General features: G+C 43.7%; 1 protein-coding gene across 1 annotated transcript in view; it reads left to right on the top strand.

Moving 5' to 3' along the window:
• Positions 1–23348, top strand: part of LOC132383377 (adhesion G protein-coupled receptor B2-like) — a 1046509-nt gene that overhangs the window by 845506 nt on the left and 177655 nt on the right. Inside the window, exons 21-22 of the mRNA XM_059954264.1 lie at positions 7637–7703; positions 9336–9421. Coding sequence (XP_059810247.1) covers positions 7637–7703; positions 9336–9421 — 153 coding nt within the window. The remainder of the gene's footprint in view (positions 1–7636; positions 7704–9335; positions 9422–23348) is intronic.

Genomic DNA, 23348 nt, shown 5'->3' with positions numbered 1-23348 from the left:
TTCCTCCAGATACCCCAGATTGTACATTCTCCCTGTGATCATCTGCATTCCTCCGGATACTCCGGTTTGTGCATTCTCCCTGTGATCATCTGCATTCCTCCGGATACTCCGGTTTGTGCATTCTCCCTGTGATCATCTGCATTCCTCCGGATACTCCGGTTTGTGCATTCTCCCTGTGATCATCTGCATTCCTCCGGATACTCCGGTTTGTGCATTCTCCCTGTGATCATCTGCACTCCTCCGGATACCCCAGTTTGTACATTCTCCCTGTGATCATCTGCATTCCTCCGGATATTCCGGTTTGTTCATTCTCCCTGTGATCATCTTCATTTCTCCGGATAATCCAGTTTGTACATTCTCCCTGTGATCATCTGCATTCCTCCGGATACTCCGGTTTGTGCATTCTCCCTGTTATCATCTGCATTCCTCCGGATACTCCGGTTTGTACATTCTCCCTGTGATCATCTGCATTCCTCCGGATATTCCGGTTTCTGCATTCTCCCTGAGACCATCTGCATTCCTCCGGATACCCCGGTTTGTGCATTCTCCCTGTGACCATCTGTATTCCTCCGGATACTCCGGTTTGTACATTCTCCCTGTGATCATCTGCATTCCTCCGGATGCTCCGGTTTGTACATTCTCCCTGTGATCATCTGCATTCCTCCGGATACCCCGGTTTGTACATTCTCCCTGTGATCATCTGCATTCCTCCAGATATTCCGGTTTGTGCATTCTCCCTGTGACCATCTGCATTCCTGCAGATACCCCGGTTTGTACATTCTCCCTGTGACCATCTGCATTCCTCCAGATATCCCGGTTTGTACATTCTCCCTGTGACAATCTGCATTCCTCCGGATACCCCGGTTTGTACATTCTCCCTGTAATCATCTGCATTCCTCCGGATACTCCGGTTTGTGCAATCTCCCTGTGATCATCTGCATTCCTCCGGATACTCCGGTTTGTGCATCCTCCCTGTGATCATCTGCATTCCTCCGGATACTCCGGCTTGTGCATTCTCCCTGTGATCATCTGCATTCCTCCGGACACTCCGGTTTGTGCATTCTCCCTGTGATCATCTGCATTCCTCCGGATACTCCGGTTTGTGCATTCTCCCTGTGATCATCTGCATTCCTAAGGATACTCCGGTTTGTGCATTCTCCCTGTGATCATCTGCCCTCCTCCGGATACCCCAGTTTGTACATTCTCCCTGTGCTCATCTGCATTCCTCCGGATTCTCCGGATTGTACATTCTCCCTGTGATCATCTGCATTCCTCCGGATACTCCGGTTTGTACATTCTCACTGTGATCATCTGCATTCCTCTGGATACTCCGGTTTGTGCATTCTCCCTGTGATCATCTGCATTCCTCCAGATACCCCGGTTTGTGCATTCTCCCTGTTATCATCTGCATTCCTCCGGATTCTCCGGATTGTACATTCTTCCTGTGATCATCTGCATTCCTCCGGATACTCCGGTTTGTACATTCTCCCTGTGATCTTCTGCATTCCTCCGGATTCTCCGGATTGTACATTCTCCCTGTGATCATCTGCATTTCTCTGGATACCCCAGTTTGTACATTCTTCCTGTGATCATCTGCATTCCTCTGGATACTCCGGTTTGTGCATTCTCCCTGTGATCATCTGCATTCCTCCGGATATTCCGGTTTGTACATTCTCCCTGTGATCATCTTCATTTCTCCGGATATTCCAGTTTGTACATTCTCCCTATGATCATCTGCATTCCTCCGGATATTCCGGTTTGTGCTTTCTCCCTGTGATCATCTGCATTTCTCCGGATACTCCGGTTTGTACATTCTCCCTGTGATCATCTGCATTCCTCCGGATACTCCGGTTTGTACATTCTCCCTGTGATCATCTGCATTCCTCCGGATACTCCGGTTTGTACATTCTCCCTGTGTTCATCTGCATTCCTCCGGATACTCCGGTTTGTACATTCTCCCTGTGATCATCTGCATTCCTCCGCATTCTCCGGATTGTACATTTTCCCTGTGATAATCTGCATTACTCTGGATACTCCAGTTTGTGCATTCTCCCTGTTATCATCTGCATTCCTCCGGATTCTCCGGATTGTACATTCTTCCTGTGATCATCTGCATTCCTCCGGATACTCCGTTTTGTACATTCTCCCTGTGATCTTCTGCATTCCTCCGGATTCTCCGGATTGTACATTCTCCCTGTGATCATCTGCATTCCTCTGGATACTCCGGTTTGTACATTCTCCCTGTGATCATCTGCATTCCTCCGGATACTCCGGTTTGTACATTCTCCCTGTGATCATCTGCATTCCTCCGGATACCCCGGTTTGTACATTCTCCCTGTGATCATCCTCATTCCTCCGGATACCCCGGTTTGTACATTCTCCCTCTGATCATCTGCATTCCTCCGGATACTCCGGTTTGTGCATTCTCCCTGTGATCATCGGCATTCCTCCGGATACTCCGGTTTGTACATTCTCCCTGTGATCATCTGCATTCCTCCGGATACCCCGGTTTGTACATTCTCCCTGTGATCATCTGCATTCTTCCGGATACCCCGGTTTGTAATTCTCCCTGTGATCATCTGCATTCCTCCGGATATTCCGGTTTGTACTTTCTCCCTGTGATCATCTGCATTCCTCCGGATATTCCGGTTTGTACATTCTCCCTGTGCTCATCTGCATTCCTCCGGATTCTCCGGATTGTACATTCTCCCTGTGATCATCTGCACTCCTCCGGATACTCCGGTTTGTACTTTCTCACTGTTATCATCTGCATTCCTCCGGATTCTCCGGATTGTACATTCTGCCTGTGATCATCTGCATTCCTCCGGGGACTCCGGTTTGTACATTCTCCCTGTGATCATCTGCATTCCTCCTGATTCTCCGGATTGTACATTCTCTCTGTGATCATCTGCATTTTTCTGGATACCCCAGTTTGTACATTCTCCCTGTGATCATCTGCATTCCTCCGGATACTCCGGTTTCTACTTTCTCCCCGTGATCATCTGCATTCGTCCGGATACTCCGATTTGTACATTCTCCCTGTGATCATCTGCATTCCTCGGGATACTCCGGTTTGTACATTCTCCCTGTGATCATCTGCATTCCTCCGGATACCCCGATCTGTACATTCTCCCTGTGATCATCTGCATTCTTCCGGATACCCCGGTTTGTACATTCTCCCTGTGATCATCTGCATTCCTCCTGATTCTCCGGATTGTACATTCTTCCTGTGATCATCTGCATTCCTCCGGATACTCCGTTTGTACATTTCTCCGTGTGATCATCTGCATTCCTCCGGATACTCCGATTTGTACATTCTCCCTGTGATCATCTGCATTCGTCCGGATACTCCGGTTTGTACATTCTCCCTGTGATCATCTGCATTCGTCCGGATACTCCGATTTGTACATTCTCCCTGTGATCATCTGCATTCCTCCGGATACTCCGGTTTGTACATTCTCCCTGTGATCATCTGCATTGCTCCGGATACCCCGGTTTGTACATTCTCCCTGTGATCATCTGCATTCTTCCGGATACCCCGGTTTGTACATTCTCCCTGTGATCATCTGCATTCCTCCGGATACTCCGGTTTGTACATGCTCCCTGTGATCATCTGCATTCTTCCGGATACTCCGGTTTGTACATTCTCCCTGTGATCATCTGCATTCCTCCGGATACTCCGGTTTGTACATTCTCCCTGTGATCATCTGCATTCTTCCAGATACCCCGGTTTGTGCATTCTCCCTGTGATCGTCTGCATTCTTCCGGATACTCCGGTTTGTACATTATCCCTGTGATCATCGGCATTCCTCCAGATATTCCAGTTTGTACATTCTCCCTGTGATCATCTGCATTCCTCCGGATATTCCGGTTTGTACATTCTCCCGGTTATCATCTGCATTCCTCCGGATACTCCGGTTTGTACATTCTCCCTGTGATCATCTGCATTCCTCCGGATACTCCGGTTTGTACATTCTCCCTGTGATCATCTGCATTCCTCCAGATATTCCGGTTTCTGCATTCTCCCTGTGACAATCTGCATTCCTCCGGATACCCCGGTTTGTGCATTCTCCCTGTGACCATCTGCATTCCTCCGGATACTCCGGTTTGTACATTCTCCCTGTGTTCATCTGCATTCCTCCGGATGCTCCGGTTTGTACATTCTCCCTGTGATCATCTGCATTCCTCCGGATACTCCGGTTTGTACATTCTCCCTGTGATCATCTGCATTCCTCCGGATATTCCGGTTTGTGCATTCTCCCTGTGACCATCTGCATTCCTGCAGATACCCCGGTTTGTACATTCTCCCTGTGACCATCTGCATTCCTCCAGATACCCCAGTTTGTACATTCTCCCTGTGACCATCTGCATTCCTCCGGATACCCCGGTTTGTACATTCTCCCTGTAATCATCTGCATTCCTCCGGATACTCCGGTTTGTGCATTCTCCCTGTGATCATCTGCATTCCTCCGGATATTCCGGATTGTACATTCTCCCTGTGATCATCTGTATTCCTCCGGATACTCCGGTTTGTACATTCTCCCTGTGACCATCTGCATTCCTCCGGATTCCCCGGTTTGTACATTCTCCCTGTGATCATCTGCATTCCTCCGGATACTCCGGTTTGTGCATCCTCCCTGTGATCATCTGCATTCCTCCGGATACTCCGGTTTGTGCATTCTCCCTCTGACCATCTGCATTCCTGCAGATACCCCGGTTTGTACATTCTCCCTGTGACCATCTGCATTCCTCCAGATACCCCGGTTTGTACATTCTCCGTGTGACCATCTGCATTCCTCCAGATACCCCAGTTTGTACATTCTCCCTGTGATCATCTGCATTCCTCCGGATACTCCGGTTTGTGCATTCTCCCTGTGATCATCTGCATTCCTCCGGATACTCTGGTTTGTGCATTCTCCCTGTGATCATCTGCATTCCTCCGGATACTCCGGTTTGTGCATTCTCCCTGTGATCATCTGCATTCCTCCGGATACTCCGGTTTGTGCATTCTCCCTGTGATCATCTGCACTCCTCCGGATACCCCAGTTTGTACATTCTCCCTGTGATCATCTGCATTCCTCCGGATATTCCGGTTTGTTCATTCTCCCTGTGATCATCTTCATTTCTCCGGATATTCCAGTTTGTACATTCTCCCTGTGATCATCTGCATTCCTCCGGATACTCCGGTTTGTGCATTCTCCCTGTTATCATCTGCATTCCTCCGGATACTCCGGTTTGTACATTCTCCCTGTGATCATCTGCATTCCTCCGGATACTCCAGTTTGTACATTCTTCCTGTGATCATCTGCATTTCTCTGGATACCCCAGTTTGTACCTTCTTCCTGTGATCATCTGCATTCCTCTGGATATTCCGGATTGTACATTCTCCCTGTGATAATCTGCATTACTCTGGATACTCCGGTTTGTACATTCTCCCTGTGATCATCTGCATTCCTCCGGATATTCCGGTTTGTACATTCTCCCTGTGATCATCTTCATTTCTCCGGATATTCCAGTTTGTACATTCTCCCTATGATCATCTGCATTCCTCCGGATATTCCGGTTTGTGCTTTCTCCCTGTGATCATTTGCATTTCTCCGGATACTCCGGTTTGTACATTCTCCCTGTGATCATCTGCATTCCTCCGGATACTCCGGTTTGTACATTCTCCCTGTGATCATCTGCATTCCTCCGGATACTCCGGTTTGTACATTCTCCCTGTGTTCATCTGCATTCCTCCGGATACTCCGGTTTGTACATTCTCCCTGTGATCATCTGCATTCCTCCGGATTCTCCAGATTGTACATTTTCCCTGTGATAATCTGCATTACTCTGGATACTCCGGTTTGTGCATTCTCCCTGTGATCATCTGCATTCCTCCGGATATTCCGGTTTGTTCATTCTCCCTGTGATCATCTTCATTTCTCCGGATATTCCAGTTTGTACATTCTTCCTATGATCATCTGCATTCCTCCGGATATTCCGGTTTGTGCATTCTCCCTGGGATCATCTGCATTTCTCCGGATACTCCGGTTTGTACATTCTCCCTGTGATCATCTGCATTCCTCCGGATACTCCGGTTTGTACATTCTCCCTGTGATCATCTGCATTCCTCCGGATACTCCGGTTTGTACATTCTCCCTGTGTTCATCTGCATTCCTCCGGATACTCCGGTTTGTACATTCTCCCTGTGATCATCTGCATTCCTCCGGATTCTCCGGTTTGTACATTCTCCCTGTGATAATCTGCATTTCTCTGGATACCCCAGTTTGTACATTCTCCCTGTGATCATCTGCATTCCTCTGGATACTCCGGTTTGTACATTCTCCCAGTGATCATCTGCATTTCTCCGGATATTCCGGATTGTACATTCTCCCTGTGATCATCTGCATTACTCTGGATACTCCGGTTTGTACATTCTCCCTGTGATCATCTGCATTCCTCCGGATACTCCGGTTTGTGCATTCTCCCTGTGATCATCTGCATTCCTCCGGATATTCCGGTTTGTACATTCTCCCTGTGATCATCTTCATTTCTCCGGATATTCCAGTTTTTGCATTCTCCCTGTGATCATCTGCATTCCTCTGGATATTCCGGTTTGTACATTCTCCCTGTGATCATCTGCATTCCTCCGGATATTCCGGTTTGTGCATTCTCCCTGTGATCATCTGCATTTCTCCGGATACTCCGGTTTGTACATTCTCCCTGTGATCATCTGCATTCCTCCGGATATTCCGGTTTGTACATTCTCCCTGTGATCATCTGCATTCCTCCGGATACTCCGGTTTGTACATTCTCCCTGTGATCATCTGCATTCCTCCGGATATTCCGGTTTGTACAATCTCCCTGTGCTCATCTGCATTCCTCCGGATTCTCCGGATTGTACATTCTCCCTGTGATCATCTGCATTCCTCCGGATACTCCGGTTTGTACATTCTCACTGTTATCATCTGCATTCCTCCAGATTCTCCGGATTGTACATTCTTCCTGTGATCATCTGCATTCCTCCGGATACTCCGGTTTGTACATTCTCCCTGTGATCATCTGCATTCCTCCGGATACTCCGGTTTGTACATTCTCCCTGTGTTCATCTGCATTCCTCCGGATACTCCGGTTTGTACATTCTCCCTGTGATCATCTGCATTCCTCCGGATTCTCCCGTTACCTCCTGCAAACCAGAGAATTACTAGTTGATAGGATAATTGGTGATTGTAAATTATCTCAAGATTAATTCAGAGAATTGCTCAAAGGGTGCAGGCTATTCCATGCTGTTTTTCAATAAATAACTAAATGCTCTCGAGGCCGAAACCCTTTCCGAAACATCATCACTACCTCCTCCTATAGATGCTGTCTATCCTCTTGAGTTGTGCCAGCATTTTGTGTTTTTATTGAAACAAAAGAATATGGTTCCTTCTCACAATTCAGTCCCTCACCTAGCAATGAACCCCTGATTTTATTGAAAATTCTAAGAGGAATTTGATCTACGCAAAAGGTAAGTTCCTCAGTAAAGCAAAGGATAGAGATTAAAGACAACCCGCATCAGTTGTTGCACTTAGTAAAACAGCAAATCCCTTCTTCTGATGATGATGGGTGTCTGTCTAAGACTGACTCAGAATGGGTGTGTTCTCGCTTTCAGCTGCTGGCTGTCATTGGAAGGAGGCCTCCTTTATGCCTTTGTTGGACCTGCCGCAATCATTGTATTGGTAAAGATCATGTTTTAATGCTGTCATTAACATGGAATATTTGATGTGGGGAAAATGTCATGTGGACATTTAAAAACTTTACACTGTGTTCATTATTTTGTGGGAACTGTATACATTATGCTACTCTGTATTGTAACTCATGGGAACAGGATTTAAAGATTCTGTTTTCTGCGCAATGTTTATCAATGGTTTTAGTACATCCATGAATTCACCAATGAGTGTACATTGCATTAATTTTGTAACAAATTTTAATCATACAAGTTAATGTACTTTGTTCACACATCATCAAAACCACGGACACAATGAAAGCAACAGTGGAAGCAATGAGCAGAAGGATCTGCATCATGATCTCTCTGGGATTTTGCCCAGCACAGCCATCAAAACTAATCACCTGCCACTAGTTAGTTCTTGATAACATGTCCAATATTTTGGTTATGTGTAGTTGCCCAATTAGATTCAAAGTAACTGATCAACAGAACATTTTTAATGTTTTATAGAACAGCATTTGTGAAAGCTCTTGAAGGATCACATATGAACCACATTCCAAATTCCTGTAGTGTACCACAGAGTATTCTTTATAACACAATAGTTTCCCACTATTTATCAGTGTTCTGTTTATGACTATAGTACTGAAGTTGCTCATATTGCAACTGCAGAAGCTTAATATTATGATTCTTGAGGAAAGGTCGAGTCCCCCTTATCTAAAATCGGAAATTTTTTGGAGTGCTGACATAAGTAGAAATAAAAAATTCCACAAGGCACTGGAAAGGTTCTTAGGCGATGAGCAGGTTTCTGCACACCACAGACTGTTCTGAGAAATGACCTCACGTCTGTAATGAAAAGAAGTTAATGAAAAATAGAAAAACACCGCATAAAGTGAAAAATGAAGATCTCAATGGTGTATTGAAAGAATGCATTCATCAGCGTTGGAGTGACCATATGGTGCTTAATGGTGTGTTGTTCATGAAACAAACAAAGATCTATCATGATGGACTGAAAGTTGAAGGTAATTGTGAATATTCAGCAGTCTGGTTGCAGGAATTTAAGACAAGTCACACTATTAAATTTTTAAGCATGTTAAACATTTTAAAGTTAAATTATCTGCTGATCATGAAGAATTGACAAGTTTGCAAAGGTGGTTGCTGTTGAAGATCTAGCACCAAAACAAATCAACAATGCAAATTGTTGTTACACCTTACATAAAACCAAAAAAAACATAAATACAATATACAGTAACCTTTTAATCAAATCACAGCATCGTTGGTGCAGACAGAAAGTCTGCCATTGGTTATTGTTGTTAAACAGCTGATTCAGGTGTTTTCCCAATGCTGCTGTGCTGCATTCATTATATTAATGTTAAGTAATAATTTTTACTTTTAGTACACGAGTAATGAACGAGTATAAGATTGCTTACCAGTAGCACATAAATTCAGTCAGAAATGGTGCTGATTCCAAGCTACTTCATTATATATTCCAAAATCTAGTGTCAAAACACTTCTGTTCCCAAGCATTTTGGATAAGGGATACTTAGCCTGTGGTACCTTTATGCCATTGTGAGAGTAACTGCTTAGTGGGAGCTGTTTGCTGAGTAGTGAGTATATCCTTACTAACTTGCTGGTCTTCCTTCATAAGGTAAACATGCTCTTCGGAATCATAGTATTCAACAAGCTCATGTCTCGGGATGGAATATCAGATAAGTCCAAAAAGCAGCGAGCAGGGTAGGTAATGGCTTGCATTGCTTCACTGAGGTAATGTTTAACTTTGCTTGATGTGTGATGTTTGTGGAATAATTGCATCTCAGATTTGAAGTGTCCACTACCCTGCATCTATCAGTTACCTATTTCCGAAATGGAAAGTTTGTTGATCCCTCCAGCAATTCCATTGAATGACAGTCCCTTAACATTCATTATGTAACTGATTTCCAGTGTCGGTTTAGTATTCAATTACCTTACTCCAGAGTAAGTGATAACTTTTCCCAAAACTGCTCATTTCAGGGTGACCTGCTTTTTCAGACATCACAAGCTCTGCTGACATCCTCTTTGGACCTGTGCACATTGTGATACAGTCTATCGAAACGTGTCGCTGGAAGTTACCAATGACTTTCATGCAGCAGAAAACAATGTAGACATACTGTCATCAAGATAGGATGCAAACTGACATAGAGGCATAGTCATGATGAAGTGTTGGAATGGTTGCCGTGGAGACTGCAAGTTCTTGCAGCCAGCACTTTATTTTTGAAGACGTCACATGGTTATATGCTATCTGCTGATGATATGTTAGCAACAACAAAAAAGCAGGAATACACATTAACTGTTAGCAAATTCATAAGTGCTTTCAGAAAGAGTAGAGTGTTTTCTCCCAGAAGGCAACAAGGTTATAACACATAACTTCGTCATACTTTAGATGGTGACTTCACAGGATGAATTCCTGCAGGGGATAATGAATGCTGACTCGCTCAAAGCAATGGAGAAGAAAGAAGGCAAATTCTTAATTTAGCAAACCAACAACAATGTCTTAACCCATCATTAAAGCTAGGTCTTAGCAAACATTAACCCTAACAATAATAATGCACAAACTACCTTTTATAGATGATTTTGCCACTGTTAGAAACAGTTATAGTTTCCACTTGAAGGAATTCACTGATTTGGCATTCAGTACAATTCTAAGCTCTCCTATTCCATGGGAAAAAAATCCCTTCTTGACAAATGGATGAAGTATACCTTATTATAAGTAAACAAGCTAAGGAAAACAATAGGTATCCCTAGTCTTTCCTAACCAATTTAATCGGAATTTTTTTCTTTTAACTCTAATGCAGTGATCCTTCAAAACCTCTTAGACCTTAATAACATCCCAAATAGTTAACTCTATAAATAATAGGATATTTTATAATATTAATTAGTCTTGTTGCCTTCATCTGTACTCATTCCAAAGCCTCAATATCATTTAATATACTGTAAGATCAAAATCAAATACAATATTCTAGAATCAGTCTGACCATTATTTGCTTCAAGGCCCAAAGAATACATTATGTTAACACAGAAAATGTTGGAATTAGTAAGAGTGAGAGGATAAGAAAATATAATAGTGTGTAAAAATGAGAAAGGCAGGGATAATAGATAAATAGGATGATGATACAAGGTGAAATTAGGAAGTAAAGGGAATACAAGCAGGGTGTATGTACATGGAGTAAACAATTGTCTTAAATTATCGGATAAAAGTATTGTCATCTGAAATGTAGATGCTGCAGAGGTTGATTATCTGATACAGCGGAACACCATTCAGTGCCCATGAAAATCAATAAAACTGCAAATGCTGGAATCTGAAATAAAATAGAAAGTAGGAACACTCAGCAAGTCAGGCAGCATTTGTGGATAGCAAAACATGAACCTGAAGCATTAACTCGGCTTCTCTATCCATAGATGCTACATTGTCTGCTAAGTGCTTCTCTGGCATTTTATGATTTTGTTAACAGTTCATCATGTTTCAATTCGGAAAGAAGTTTCTGTTCGGCTGATTGAGTAGCAGTTAGACGATGTTCCTCTCTGATTGCCTTGTTGTTTTTACACTATCAGAAATTTCATATCATCACAAGAACAAAATGAGCATGACATCATTTCTTTCCACTGAATCTGATACAATATCTGTAGACTGTTGCATTGAGAAAAGCTGTTACAGTGATTGTGTAACAGTTAATGAGAGATGATGGCTTCAGGGTCTTACTTGCCTGAAGCTTCGTCTCCATGTTTACAGTTATGTAAGGCAAGTGAGCTTTGATTAAATTCTTACAGTCTTATGAATGAGAAAAGCCTGAACTAATCTATTATGTCTCCAGTTCTGAAAGCACTCTTAATGAGTGGAAACGCCTTGCTCTGCTTGGTGTATAAAAATACATATGTTAGATATTTAATTGGCATGTTATTACGATCATAAATCATTAAATTTAGTCAGTCCTACTGCAGAAATGAAAATGATATTTCATTTAAATTAGCCAAAAGATTGAATACAGCAAGCAATCCAACTTAATTGAGCTTGGGAAAGAATACATAGTGTAAAATGCTTTCAAAAACTGCACTTGCTTTTCAGGCAGTTAACATAAAATCAGTTTAGAATGGATGCCAGGCAGGTGGATAGTTCAGCTGCTGAATGGTCATGTTTGCTTTTGCGGTCGTTATTTTGTTAAGTTATTAATATGGGTTGCAATGATTAATTGAATGCATTTTTTTTTCAGCATTTGCCAAAATCACAAATCAAATTCACAGCCACAGTGGAAGTTATTGCGTGTTTCTTAAACTAAATGTATCCGTAATTTACTAACACAAGAAAATCTGCAGATGCTGAAAATCCAAAGCAACACACACAAAATGCTGGAGAAACTCAGCAGGTCAGCCAGCATTCATGGAAATAAACAAATAGTCAACATTTCAGGCCAAGACCGTTTTTCAGGTCTGGAAAGGAAGGGGGAAGATGCCAGAATAAAAAAATGGGGGGAGGGGAAGGAAGCGAGCTGAAAGGTGATAGGTGATGCTAAGCGGATGGGAAAGGTAAAGGGATGATTTAAAAAAGGAATCTGAGAGGAGAGGAGACTGGACCATAGGAGAAAGGAAAGGAGGAGCGGATCCAGGAGGAAATGATAAGCAGATGCAAGTAGGTAAAAGGCCAGAGTGGGGAATAGAAGAAGAGGGGAGGGGGATGGGATTTTTACCTTAAGGAAAAATTGATGTTCATACCATCAGGTTGGAGGCTACCCAGATGGAATATAAAATGTTGCTCCTTCACCATGAGGGTAGCCTCATCGTGGCACATTAATTTACTGACTTTTTTTGACAGATGATTAAATACATAATTAATTGTATTTAATGGGGATTATCAGATGCAGTGTAAATCACAGAAGGTTAAACGCGAGGTTGTACAACCTCAAGTTGGAGGAGGTGATATTGATCTTTCTGCTAAAATAATATCCATAACACTGGTAATTATTAACATCACAGATGACTCTGGCCAATGAATGAACTTCAACAAGTGAAACTAATACTCACATCCAAAATTATACAAGATAGGATTATTTGAAACTGTAACAAAATTCTTGTTGGAGTTAAGATTACATAGAAACATAGAAAACCTATAGCTCAATACAGGCCCTTCAGCCCACAATGCTGTGCCGAAAATATACTTACTTTAGGAATTACCTAGGATTACCCATAGTCCTCTATTTTTGTAAGCTCCATGTACCTATCCAAGAGTCTCTTAAAAGACACTATGGTATCTGCCTCCACCACCATTACCAGCAGCCCGTTATATTCTTTAAACTATGTTCATCAGTATATCAGTATTATTTAGACCATATTCTGTGTATAATGTGTAGAATATGGGCATTATCAGACAGCTAGTTAAAATAGCCAGTTGTTACTGGACATTGTAGGACTGGAAATGATATATGGAATAAGCACTATGTATCTCACCATTGATCACTGACACTAAATGCAGGTCATCACTTTTAGCCTGGCAAAAATCAGCTCTGTGTGTGTGGTCTCCGTCGGTCATGGTCGACCATGGGTACTGCACCTCAGGTAGTCACTGGTTTGTCGAGCAGCATCAACTGTGGCTCTTGAGGCCAATCCTGGAATGGTAGGCTCTGCCACAGTTGCTGCATGTGTAGGGCATCGTGGAATTGTTGCCCACTGTCCATTGTGCTCTCCACTCCTCAAACTGACTCAGGATCACTCTTTTGCCTTGTTCTAGGTGTTGCTGAAGAGTACCTTGCCATTTTTTGCAGTCATCTGCTGTATCCTCCCAGCACCCTGTGTTGATTTTTAAGGCTTTCATGTCACGCTTCCAGAGGTCCTTGAAGTGAAGCTGTGGTCTATCAACATTCCTCTTGCCTAGTGCTAGTTCTCCATAGAGGATCTCCTTTGGCAGTCTACCATCCTTCATACGATGGACGTGGCCCAGCCAGCGCAGTCTGCGTTGTCCTAAAAGCGTGAACGTTGTGGGAAGCCCAGTGTGGGAGAGGACCTCAGAGTTTGGGACTTTGCCTCTCCGGGTGATGCCGAGGATGTGGCGAAGGCTGCACAGGTGAAAACTATTGAGACTCCTCTCCTGTTTGGAGTAGATGGTCCAAGTCTCGCTACCATACAGGAGGGTGCTGATAACGCATGAAACGTACACGGCAGTTTTGGTCTTTGTAATGAGTTTTGGATTCTCCCAGACCCGTGAGGAGCGACAAGTAAGGATCGATGTTGCTTTGCCAAACACCTATTGATTTCTGCATCGAGAGAGAGAGTGTCGCTCATGGTCGACCCCAAGTATGTGAACTCGTGGACCACTTCTAGATCGTAATTGTTGATGGTGATGACTGGTATCTCCACTACATTCTGGGCAAAGGCATTTGTTTTCTTTAGGCTGATGGTAAGCCCAAGGTTCTTGCATGCTTTAGAAAAGCAGTCCATGAAAGTTTGTAGTTGCTCTTTGGTGTACAAAGTTGTAGCAGCATCATTGGCAAATAGCATGTCACGTATTAAGACCTTTAGCACCTTCGTTCTTGCTCTCAGGCGAGCAGGGTTGAACAACCGCCCATGAGACCTGGTGTGCATGTAGATGCCTTCTGTTGATGTCCCAAATGTGTGTTTCAATAGCGTAGAGAAGACGATGCCTAATAATGTTGGGGCCAACATGCATCCTTGTTTGACTCCACTACGAATAGTGAAGGGTACTGATGAGCTGCCATCATACTGAACAGTAGCCCTCATGTCATAATGGAATGACTTGATGATACTTTGGAGTTTTGGGGGACAGCCGATCTTGAGGAGAATCTGAAAGAGCCCATCCCTGCTGACAAGGTCGAATGCCTTGGTTAAGTCGATGAAAGTGATATAGAGGGATTTCTGTTGTTCCCTGCGCTTCTCCTGGAGTTGACAGAGTGAGAAAATCATGTCGACAGTTGACCTCCCTGCGCGAAAAACACATTGGGACTTGGTAGATCCATTCTGCCAGAGTTTGTAGACGTGCCAGAGCTGCATGAGCAAAGACATTGCTGACGATACTCAGGAGGGAGATACCCCTGTAGTTGTTGCAATTGTTCCTATCACCCTTGTTCTTGTACAAAGTGACGATTTTGGAGTCGCGTATATCCTGCGGTACAGCTCCTTCCTTCCAGCACTGACGGAGGACCCCGTGTAAAGGTTGGAGGAGTGAGCTCTTGCAATGTTTGATCAGGTCTGGAGGAATCCCATCATTGCCATGGGACCTTTCCATGGGACCAGACTGTTAATTGCCTTGCTAAGGTCCTCAAAGGTTGGTACGGAGTCGAGTTCATCCATGACCGGTAGACAATCGATGGCATCAATGGCTGAGCTAACAACAACATTTTCCCTCGAGTAGAGCTCAGAGTAGTGTTCTATTCAGCATTCCATCTGCTTGCTTTTATCAGTAATTATTTCACCGTCGGATGACTTCAGGGGTGCTGACTTGCTCTGCGATGGGCCAAGGGCCTTCTTGATGTTGCCTGTCACAGCTGCTGTATGAATGTCCTCACTGAGCTGGAGCCAGTACTCATTTGTGCACTGCCTTGCAGTCTGTTGCACTTTGCTTCTAGCAGCTCAAAGTGCCTGGAGTGTTTGGTCAGATGGTGAGTGCCTGTGTTCTGTGAGAGCTGCACACTTGGCTTTGATGACAGGAGTCATGATGTTGGACTTTGTCTCAAACCAGTCACTGCTCTTTGTGGTCTTTCTTCCAAAGATAGAGAGTGCTGATTCACGGGTGGTGTTGTGAAGGTATGACCATTGTTCTGTTGCAGTATCTCCTTGTGAGGAGGTAGTCATAGCACCCTGTACTGACTTGGCAAACTGGTCAACCTTTTCTGACTGTTTCATCTCTGTTGTGTTGATGTGAGGTTTTCCAGTTTGTTTGGAGTGGTGGATTTTCTTCGTACTTAGTTTGATCTTGCAGCATACCAAATCATGATCTGTATCGTAGTCTGCACTGTGGTATGAATGGGTGATTAGTACAAAGTTGATGAAAGAGGGTCTGGTGATGATCATGTCTAGTTGGTGCCAGTGTTTAGACCACGGATGTCACCATGAGACCTTATACTGCGACTTCATCTGAAAGTAGGAGTTAGTTACACACAGGCCGTGAGCAAAACTCCAGGAGATGTTGTCCATTGTCATTTATTTTGCCAATTCCAAAGTGGACAAGACAGCCAGACATCGTTATCGACTCCCACTGTGGCATTGAAGTCACCAAGGAGAACGAGGTGCTCGTCACGAATATTCCTGACAACAGCTTCTAATTTGTCGTAGAACATGTCTTTTGCCTCAGAGGTGGAATTCAAGGTAGGGGCATACACACTGATGAGAGATACTGGGCCATGACTGCTGTGTAGGCAGAGAGTCATAATTCATTGTGGTCCATTTTCTGGTGGCTTCACAATTTGCAACAAGGAGTTCCTAACAGCAAAACCCACTCCATACTCATGGGACTCACCTTGGCTCTTTCCTTGCCAGAAAAGTGTGTAGTCCCTTTCCTTCAGTGTACCTGAATCTGCCAAACGTGTTTCTTGTAGGGCAGCTATATCTAGATCAGCAAAAAAAATCAGCATAGATCATGGTTCAAACATGGGACCTTCCTGGTCTGTTTGGACCAGCTTTCAATGTCTTAACTAACTGCCCCATTAGAAAGAAAATTTGTCCTATTAAAGAAAAATTATTACAAATTGCAATGTTGGCTTAAAGATAATGTGGGCAGAAACATGATATGAATCATGAGAGTTTTCTTCCCAGCATCTCAGTGGTAGGAGTAAAACCCCTCAAAGATGATGAATCTCTAGTATTGCACATTAATGGGAACTATGTGAATTGGACAGTGTCATAGCAATGTGCAATAGCAGATTAATAACAATGTGGTTCTTTAAAGAACAGCTGACTCAAAGCAAAGTGACAGTTTAAAGAGTGCAAGTGTGGCATATTGGGCAAGGAATGCATGCCTAGAAATCTACTAATCATAATGGCACCAGTGTACACTATTCTGCCTCCGAAATTCACACCATTGTCTTCCTGGCATTATGTGTGGGAAATTGTATCTCACAAGTTTGATTGAATGTTTTGGAGAGATGACTATAAGGATTAATAAAGGCAAGGTGGTAAACATAATTAACATGGACTTTAGCAAGGTTTTGTGAAAAAATCCTGCAGAGTAGGCTGGTCTGGAAAGATAGAGCACGTGAAATCATGGGTGATCTAATCAATTAGATACAAATTTGGCTTGGTGTAAGAAGGCAAAGTGGCGGGTCATTTTCGAGATTGGAGGTTTGTGATCAGTGGTATGCTGCTTGGTCTGCAGTTTTTCTGTCATCTGCTTAATGATTTGGATGACAATGCTGTTAATATGAAAAATAGGTTTGCAAACAAAATTAAAATCAGTGGTGAAATGGACAGTAATGACAGTGAAGAGGTATTGCATTTGGACATTTAAACCAGGGCAGACTTACATGGTAGATGGTAGGGCCATGAAAAGGGTTGTAGAAAAGAGGGATCTAAGATACATATATAGAATTTCTTGTCATTCAGACTCAGGCAGACAGAGTGGTGAAGAGGTTGTTTAGCATTTAACATTAGTGAGACCACAGCTGGTATACTATATGCTGTTCTGGTCATCTGGGAATAGGAAGGATGACATTAGGCTAAAAAGGATGCTGTAAATATACCCAAGAATGTTACAGGGACTGAAGAGTTTGAGTCTGTAATTTTCCCTGGAAGCTAAGAGCAACCTCAGAAAGATTTACAAAATCATGAGAGACATAGATAAAATCAATGGTTCTTTGGTTGTAAGACTAAAGACCACAGGTTTACCATAAAACATACAGGCCATTCAGCCTACAATGTTGTGCCGACCCTTAAACCCTGCCTCCCATATAACCCTCCACCTTAAATTCCTCCATATACCTGTGTAGTAGTCTCTTAAATTTCACTAGTGTATCTGCCTCCACCACTGACTCAGGCAGTGCACTTCACGCACTAACCACTCTCTGAGTGAAAAACCTTCCTCTAATGTCCCCCTTGAACTTCCCTCCCCTTACCTTAAAGCCATGTCCTCTTGTATTGAGCAGTGGGGGAGAGGTGCTGGCTGTCCACTCTATCTATTCCTCTTAATATCTCGTACAGTCGGCCCTCCTTATCCGCAAATTCAACCAACCGCGAATCGCGAAAACCCGGAAGTGCTCTTCCAGCACTTGTTCGAGCATGTACAGACTTCTTTTCTTGTCATTATTCCCTAAACAATGAGGTATAACAGCCACTTTACATAGCATTTACATTGTATTAGGTATTATAAGTAATCTAGAGATGATTTAAAGTATACGGGAGGATGTGTGTGGGTTATTGTGGATCAGAATTGAAAAAAATCGCAAGTTCTCTTACTAAGTAAGTTGGAACAGGTATATCCGGTATTATTTAGCGTCAGTTAGTCAAACGTTTGTCTTAGTATATAGTATATATTTTACCTTTCTATGCATATAAAACACTTAAGAACGTATGTTTCAGTGCCGGGCTCGGGAATGGAAATTCTCGGGACTCAGGACAGACCGTTCCCAAGTGCGCTCTCCACCATGCTGGGTTGATGTTGAGGATCAAAAACCCAAAAGCCCAAAATCCAATAATTAAACCACTGTGTTGCTTAGCAATAATTGTAGCTTTCATCGGGGCAGAGCCTTTCTCACTTTATCCTTTAAAATTGTTACGATCATTACGTAGCCTAACGATTTTCCCATGACCGATGGCATTTCACCTCTTTCTGATCGCTTTATTATTTCCACTTTATTTTCAATCATGATCGTGATTATTTTTGCGAACAGAAACACTGCGGATTCAGAGTTCTACTGCCAGGTCCTAGGGTCCACCGCACTGAGACAGGTTGAATAAGGGACTTGAGCATCCACGAATTTTGGTATCCCCGAGGGCTTAGCAGGAATGGTCAAAAAAAGTGGCAGATGGAATACAGTGTTGGGAAATATACGATAATGCATTTTGGCAAAAGGAACAACAGTGCAGACTATTTAAATCGGGAGAAAACTCAAACATCAGAGGTGCAGAGGGAATTACGAGTGCTCGTGCAAGATTCCCGGAAGCTTAATTTACAGTTTGAGTCTGTGTGGTAAGAGGGCAAATACAATGCTTGCATTTATTAAAGATTGAATAGCATAATAAAAGCAAAGGAATAGTGCTGAGCCGTAATAAAACACGAGTCAAGCCGCACTTGAAGTATTGTCAACGGTTTTGTGCCCCATATCTCCGAAAGGATGGGTTGTCACTGGAGAGAGTCCAGAGGAGGTTCACGAGGATAATTCCAGGAATGAAGGGGTTAACTTATCAGGGGCATTCAGCAGCTTTAGGCCTGTACTCACTAGAATTTGAAGAATGCGGGGGATCTCATTGACACCTACCAAAAGTTGAAAGGACTAGATAAGGTAGATGTGGAGAAGATGTTTCCTCTGGTGAGGGTATCCAGAACTAGAGAGCACAGCCTCAAAACTGAGGGGCAATCTTTTAATGAAGAGTTAAGGAGGAAATTTTTTAACCAGAAAGTAGCAAATCTGTGGAATGCTCTGCTGTAGAGGCCAAATCAGTGGGTGTATTTAAGGGTGAAGTTGATAGTTCCCTGTTTGGTCAAGGCATCAAAGGATATAGCAGGAAGGCAGGTGTATGGGGTTGAATGGTGTTTGGGATCAATCATGATGAAATGATAGGGAAGACTTGTTGGGCTAAATGGCCTAATTCTGCTCCAATGAAATTTCTTCATCAAGCACAGATAATGTGGTCTTTTGAAGCACTGAGTCACAAGCCACAACGATTCACTCTTGAGAAAGACATCATAGTCCAGGTCTGACGAGAGATAACCCAGGTCATGTTGCAGACCACAGTACCCAGGTAGATCCTTCGCATGATGGCGGTGGTGAGGAGATAGAGAAGAAGAGGAAGGTCAAGTGGCCAGGACTGGCCGATGAGAAGGCTTGGTGTGTGTTTGATGAGGATATCAGTATGATGTGGGAGAACACTCTCATGGGGACATCAAAGAGAAAGTTGGAAGTGATGGTGATATGATTTACGATGTTGGAAAGAACCGGTTTGGCTTGGTTGAGTTGAAGAAAGCAAAGCCTACACAGACACCAAGTAGGCGCCAGAAGAAGATTAGTAGGTTGAGGAGAGAGCTTAGATCATTGAGACAGAGTTGGAAGGTAGCAAGTGAGGGTGACAAGCCAGGGCTTGCTGATCTCCACGAGCAGTTTCGATTAAAGTTAGCATGACTTCATTCTGCAGAGCCACAATGTAAAAAGAGAAAGAGAGAGAAGGCAAGAAAGTCATTTTTTTAGAACCCTCACCAGTTCACAAAGAGTTTGTTTGAACAAGGTAAGAGCAGGCAGCTTAACATCTCTCAACAAGAACTTGAGGATCACCTGGCAAGCACTGACCATAACAAACAACAGGAGGCTCCTCTGCTTGATATTCCTGGGCTTGTGAAGCATACCGAGCCAGGAGTGAAGTTCAATCTGTCAGAACCCCAACTGGCAGAAGTCGAGCAGTTCATCAGAAAGGCAAGGTCAGGTTCAGTGCCAGGATCTAATAGTGCTGTATAAGGTGTTCAAGAAGTGTGAAGGGCTGAGGAAATACTTGTGGAGATTGTTAAAGGTGGTGTGGAGACAAATTGTTGTTCCTTTGTCATGGAGTGAGGCTGAAGGAGTATTCATCCTGAAGGAAGAGAATTCTATTACATTGAATCAGTTCCAACCAATTTCACTCCTGAATGTAGAGGGGAAGATTATGTTTGGCATTCTCGTGGAAAGAATATCTTCATTTGTGATAGAGAATGGATTGGTAAATACATCTGTGCAGAAGGCAGGAATACCAGGCTTCCCGGGATGCCTTGAACATAATATCATGATATGGCATACTATCTAGGAGTTGAAAAGGTTGAGAAGAGATCTGGCTGTAGTTTGGCTTGATCTTGCAAATATGTATGGTTCTGTTCCCCATGCCCTGATTGAGTTTGCAATGGAATTCCTATGGATTCCTGCTAAGGTGAGAAACTTTGTTATGCAGTACTACAACGAATTCCAGGTGAGGTTTTCCACTCAGCAGTTTACAGCTAGTTGGCAGATCTTGGATGTTGGAATCCCAATGGGATGTGTGATTTCACCCATCCTTTTTGTGTTAGCCATGGAGGTCATTGTGAGGGCTGCAGAATCAGTGGGACCAGGTGTCGCACTTGATGGCAGAGGGGAGTTACCATCAATATGGGCAATTATGGACGATCTCACCCTTTTGGGTCCTAGCACAAAAGGCAGTGTAAAGTGTGCTATCTAGACTCAAGGAGCTAATGGATTGTGGAAGGATGAAGTTCAAGACCAAGAAGTCAAGGAGCCTTGTTCTTAGGAGAGGAAAGCTGGTTCACTTTCATTTCACCCTTTGTGGAGAGGAGATTCCATCCATTCAGGACCAACCAGTTAAGAGCCTTGGTCAATGGTACACAGAGGAGCTGTGAGACACCAAGAGGGTTCAAGAGACAGGAGAACAGATCAGCAGAGGTCTGATATCTGTCGATGTGTGGGTTGCCAGGCAAGTTGAAGTTGTGGTGCTTGCAGTACGGACTGATGCCACGGATAATGTGGCTGCTAACTGCCTATGAAGTGATAATGTCCCATGTTGAGGTAATGGAACAGAAGATCAACAAGTATGTGAAGAAGTGGCTTGGAGTACTGAGCAGTCTCACTTATGTTGCAATCCACAGTAGCCAGACAAAGCTTACCATCCTAATGCAATCCCTTGTTGAAGAGATCAAGGTAACCAAGGTAAGATCATTCTTGATGCTTCAAGACTCAAAAGATCCTGTCATCAAGAATACCCAGCCGGATGTGAGATCAGGCAGGAAGTGGTCAGCCCATGACAGACAGACAGAAATACTTTGTTGATCCCAAAGGAAATTGGGTTTCATTACAGTCGCATCAACCAAGAATGTAGCAGTTGATGAGGCAGAGTCTAGATTGCAGCACAAGGGGACGGTTGGGGCTACCCAGCTAGGCTGCCAGGGACCTGGATGGACAACCCACAAGTGGTAGTCAACTTCTAAAGGTAAGGAGCACCGTGAGCTTGTAACACAAGAAACACGAGAGGTAGAAAAGGTTAGCTAATACAGTTGGCCTGGCCAAACAAGGAGCTTGAACCTAGTGGGAAAGTGTTGAACAACATCATCTATCTTGGAATGTTCTGTGGCAGATGGAACCGCTCTGCATTTCTTTTCTATGCAGAGCAGCGTATGACCTGCTCCCAACACCTGTCAGCCTCAGCACCTGGTATGAAGATGGGAAAGACAGGTGTGCTGCTTATGGTGAGAAGGGAACACTTCAACATATTTTGAGTGCATGCAGAGTCAATCTTTCTAGCGGCATGTACACTTGCAGACAAAACAACATTCTCAAAGTTGTAACAGAAGCGGTTGAGCAGAGAGTACTGCAGCACAACTTATCTCATGCCCCATGCTGCACAGAACATCGCATATCATTTGTGAAAGAAGGCTCCAAGTCAAGGGTGTACAGCGCAGGCCCACAATCAAGCATACTTTCTTCAGCCAGTGATTGGTGTGTCAAGGCCAACCTGGATGGAAAAGGCAGTTTCCCAGAACAAATACTTTTCACCACATTGCATCCAGATGTAATCGTCTGGTCTGACACCAGTCGAGAATTGGTTATTGGTGAACTCCGAGTCCCCTGGGAAGACAACATCGATGAAGCCCAAGAGCACAAGTTAACCAAGTATGCAGAATTAAGATCAGAGTGCAGAGACAGAGGGTGGAAGGTCTCATGCTATCCATTTGAAGTAGGCTGCCGTGGCTTTATCGTGTTCACTTTTCAGAAGTGGCTGCGTGACCTTGGCTTCACTAGAAGAGAGATCAAGTCAACCAGCAGGGCTGTAGCTGAGGCAACGGAGACAGGATCATCATGGACCAAGTACATCCAGAGGGGCAGATAGTTGGACAGTGTATCCATCTTTTGTAAACTCTTTAGTAGCTGCATAGATACCTGAAGAGTAGACTATCTGTTGGCTGGAAGCGACCAACAACTCTGATAGAGGCAGATACCAAGTTTTTAAGCTCACCAGTGGGAGGTGTTGCTTTAGCACTGCAGGCCCACCACCTCGAGGGAGTCTTGATCATAAGCGGGCCGAAACTCCTGAAGATCAACTGACGATCCCACTGATGATAGCACAGGACAGTTAACATCTTAGTCCACGTGTATTTTCAATTCTGTGGTCTTATGGAGATACCAAAAATAAAGAACTAAGCCTTCAACCTGCAGCTGTATGTTTACATTAATGCCTCCTCATTTTGGAATCACGTGACACCTGGGAAGAGGTGTTATATTTATCCATTCCACAATTGAATGGCCAGCTATCATTCAAACAGCATCTATAAATTTGCCAATGACGTAACTTGGCAGAATTTCAGATGGTTCTGAGAGGGTGTGAGATAGGTCAATTGGTTGAGTGGTATCACAACAATAATCTTGTACTCAAAGCCAGTAAGAACAAGGAATTGATTGTGGACTTCAGGAAGAGGAAGTCAAGGGCACACACATCAATCCTAATTGAGGGATCAGCACTG

Source organism: Hypanus sabinus, chromosome 30, assembly GCF_030144855.1.
Source record: "Hypanus sabinus isolate sHypSab1 chromosome 30, sHypSab1.hap1, whole genome shotgun sequence".
NCBI classification, from domain to species: domain Eukaryota; kingdom Metazoa; phylum Chordata; class Chondrichthyes; order Myliobatiformes; family Dasyatidae; genus Hypanus; species Hypanus sabinus.
Note: the sequence above shows the minus strand (reverse complement) of the source record. Positions and strands in the feature narration are given on the sequence as shown.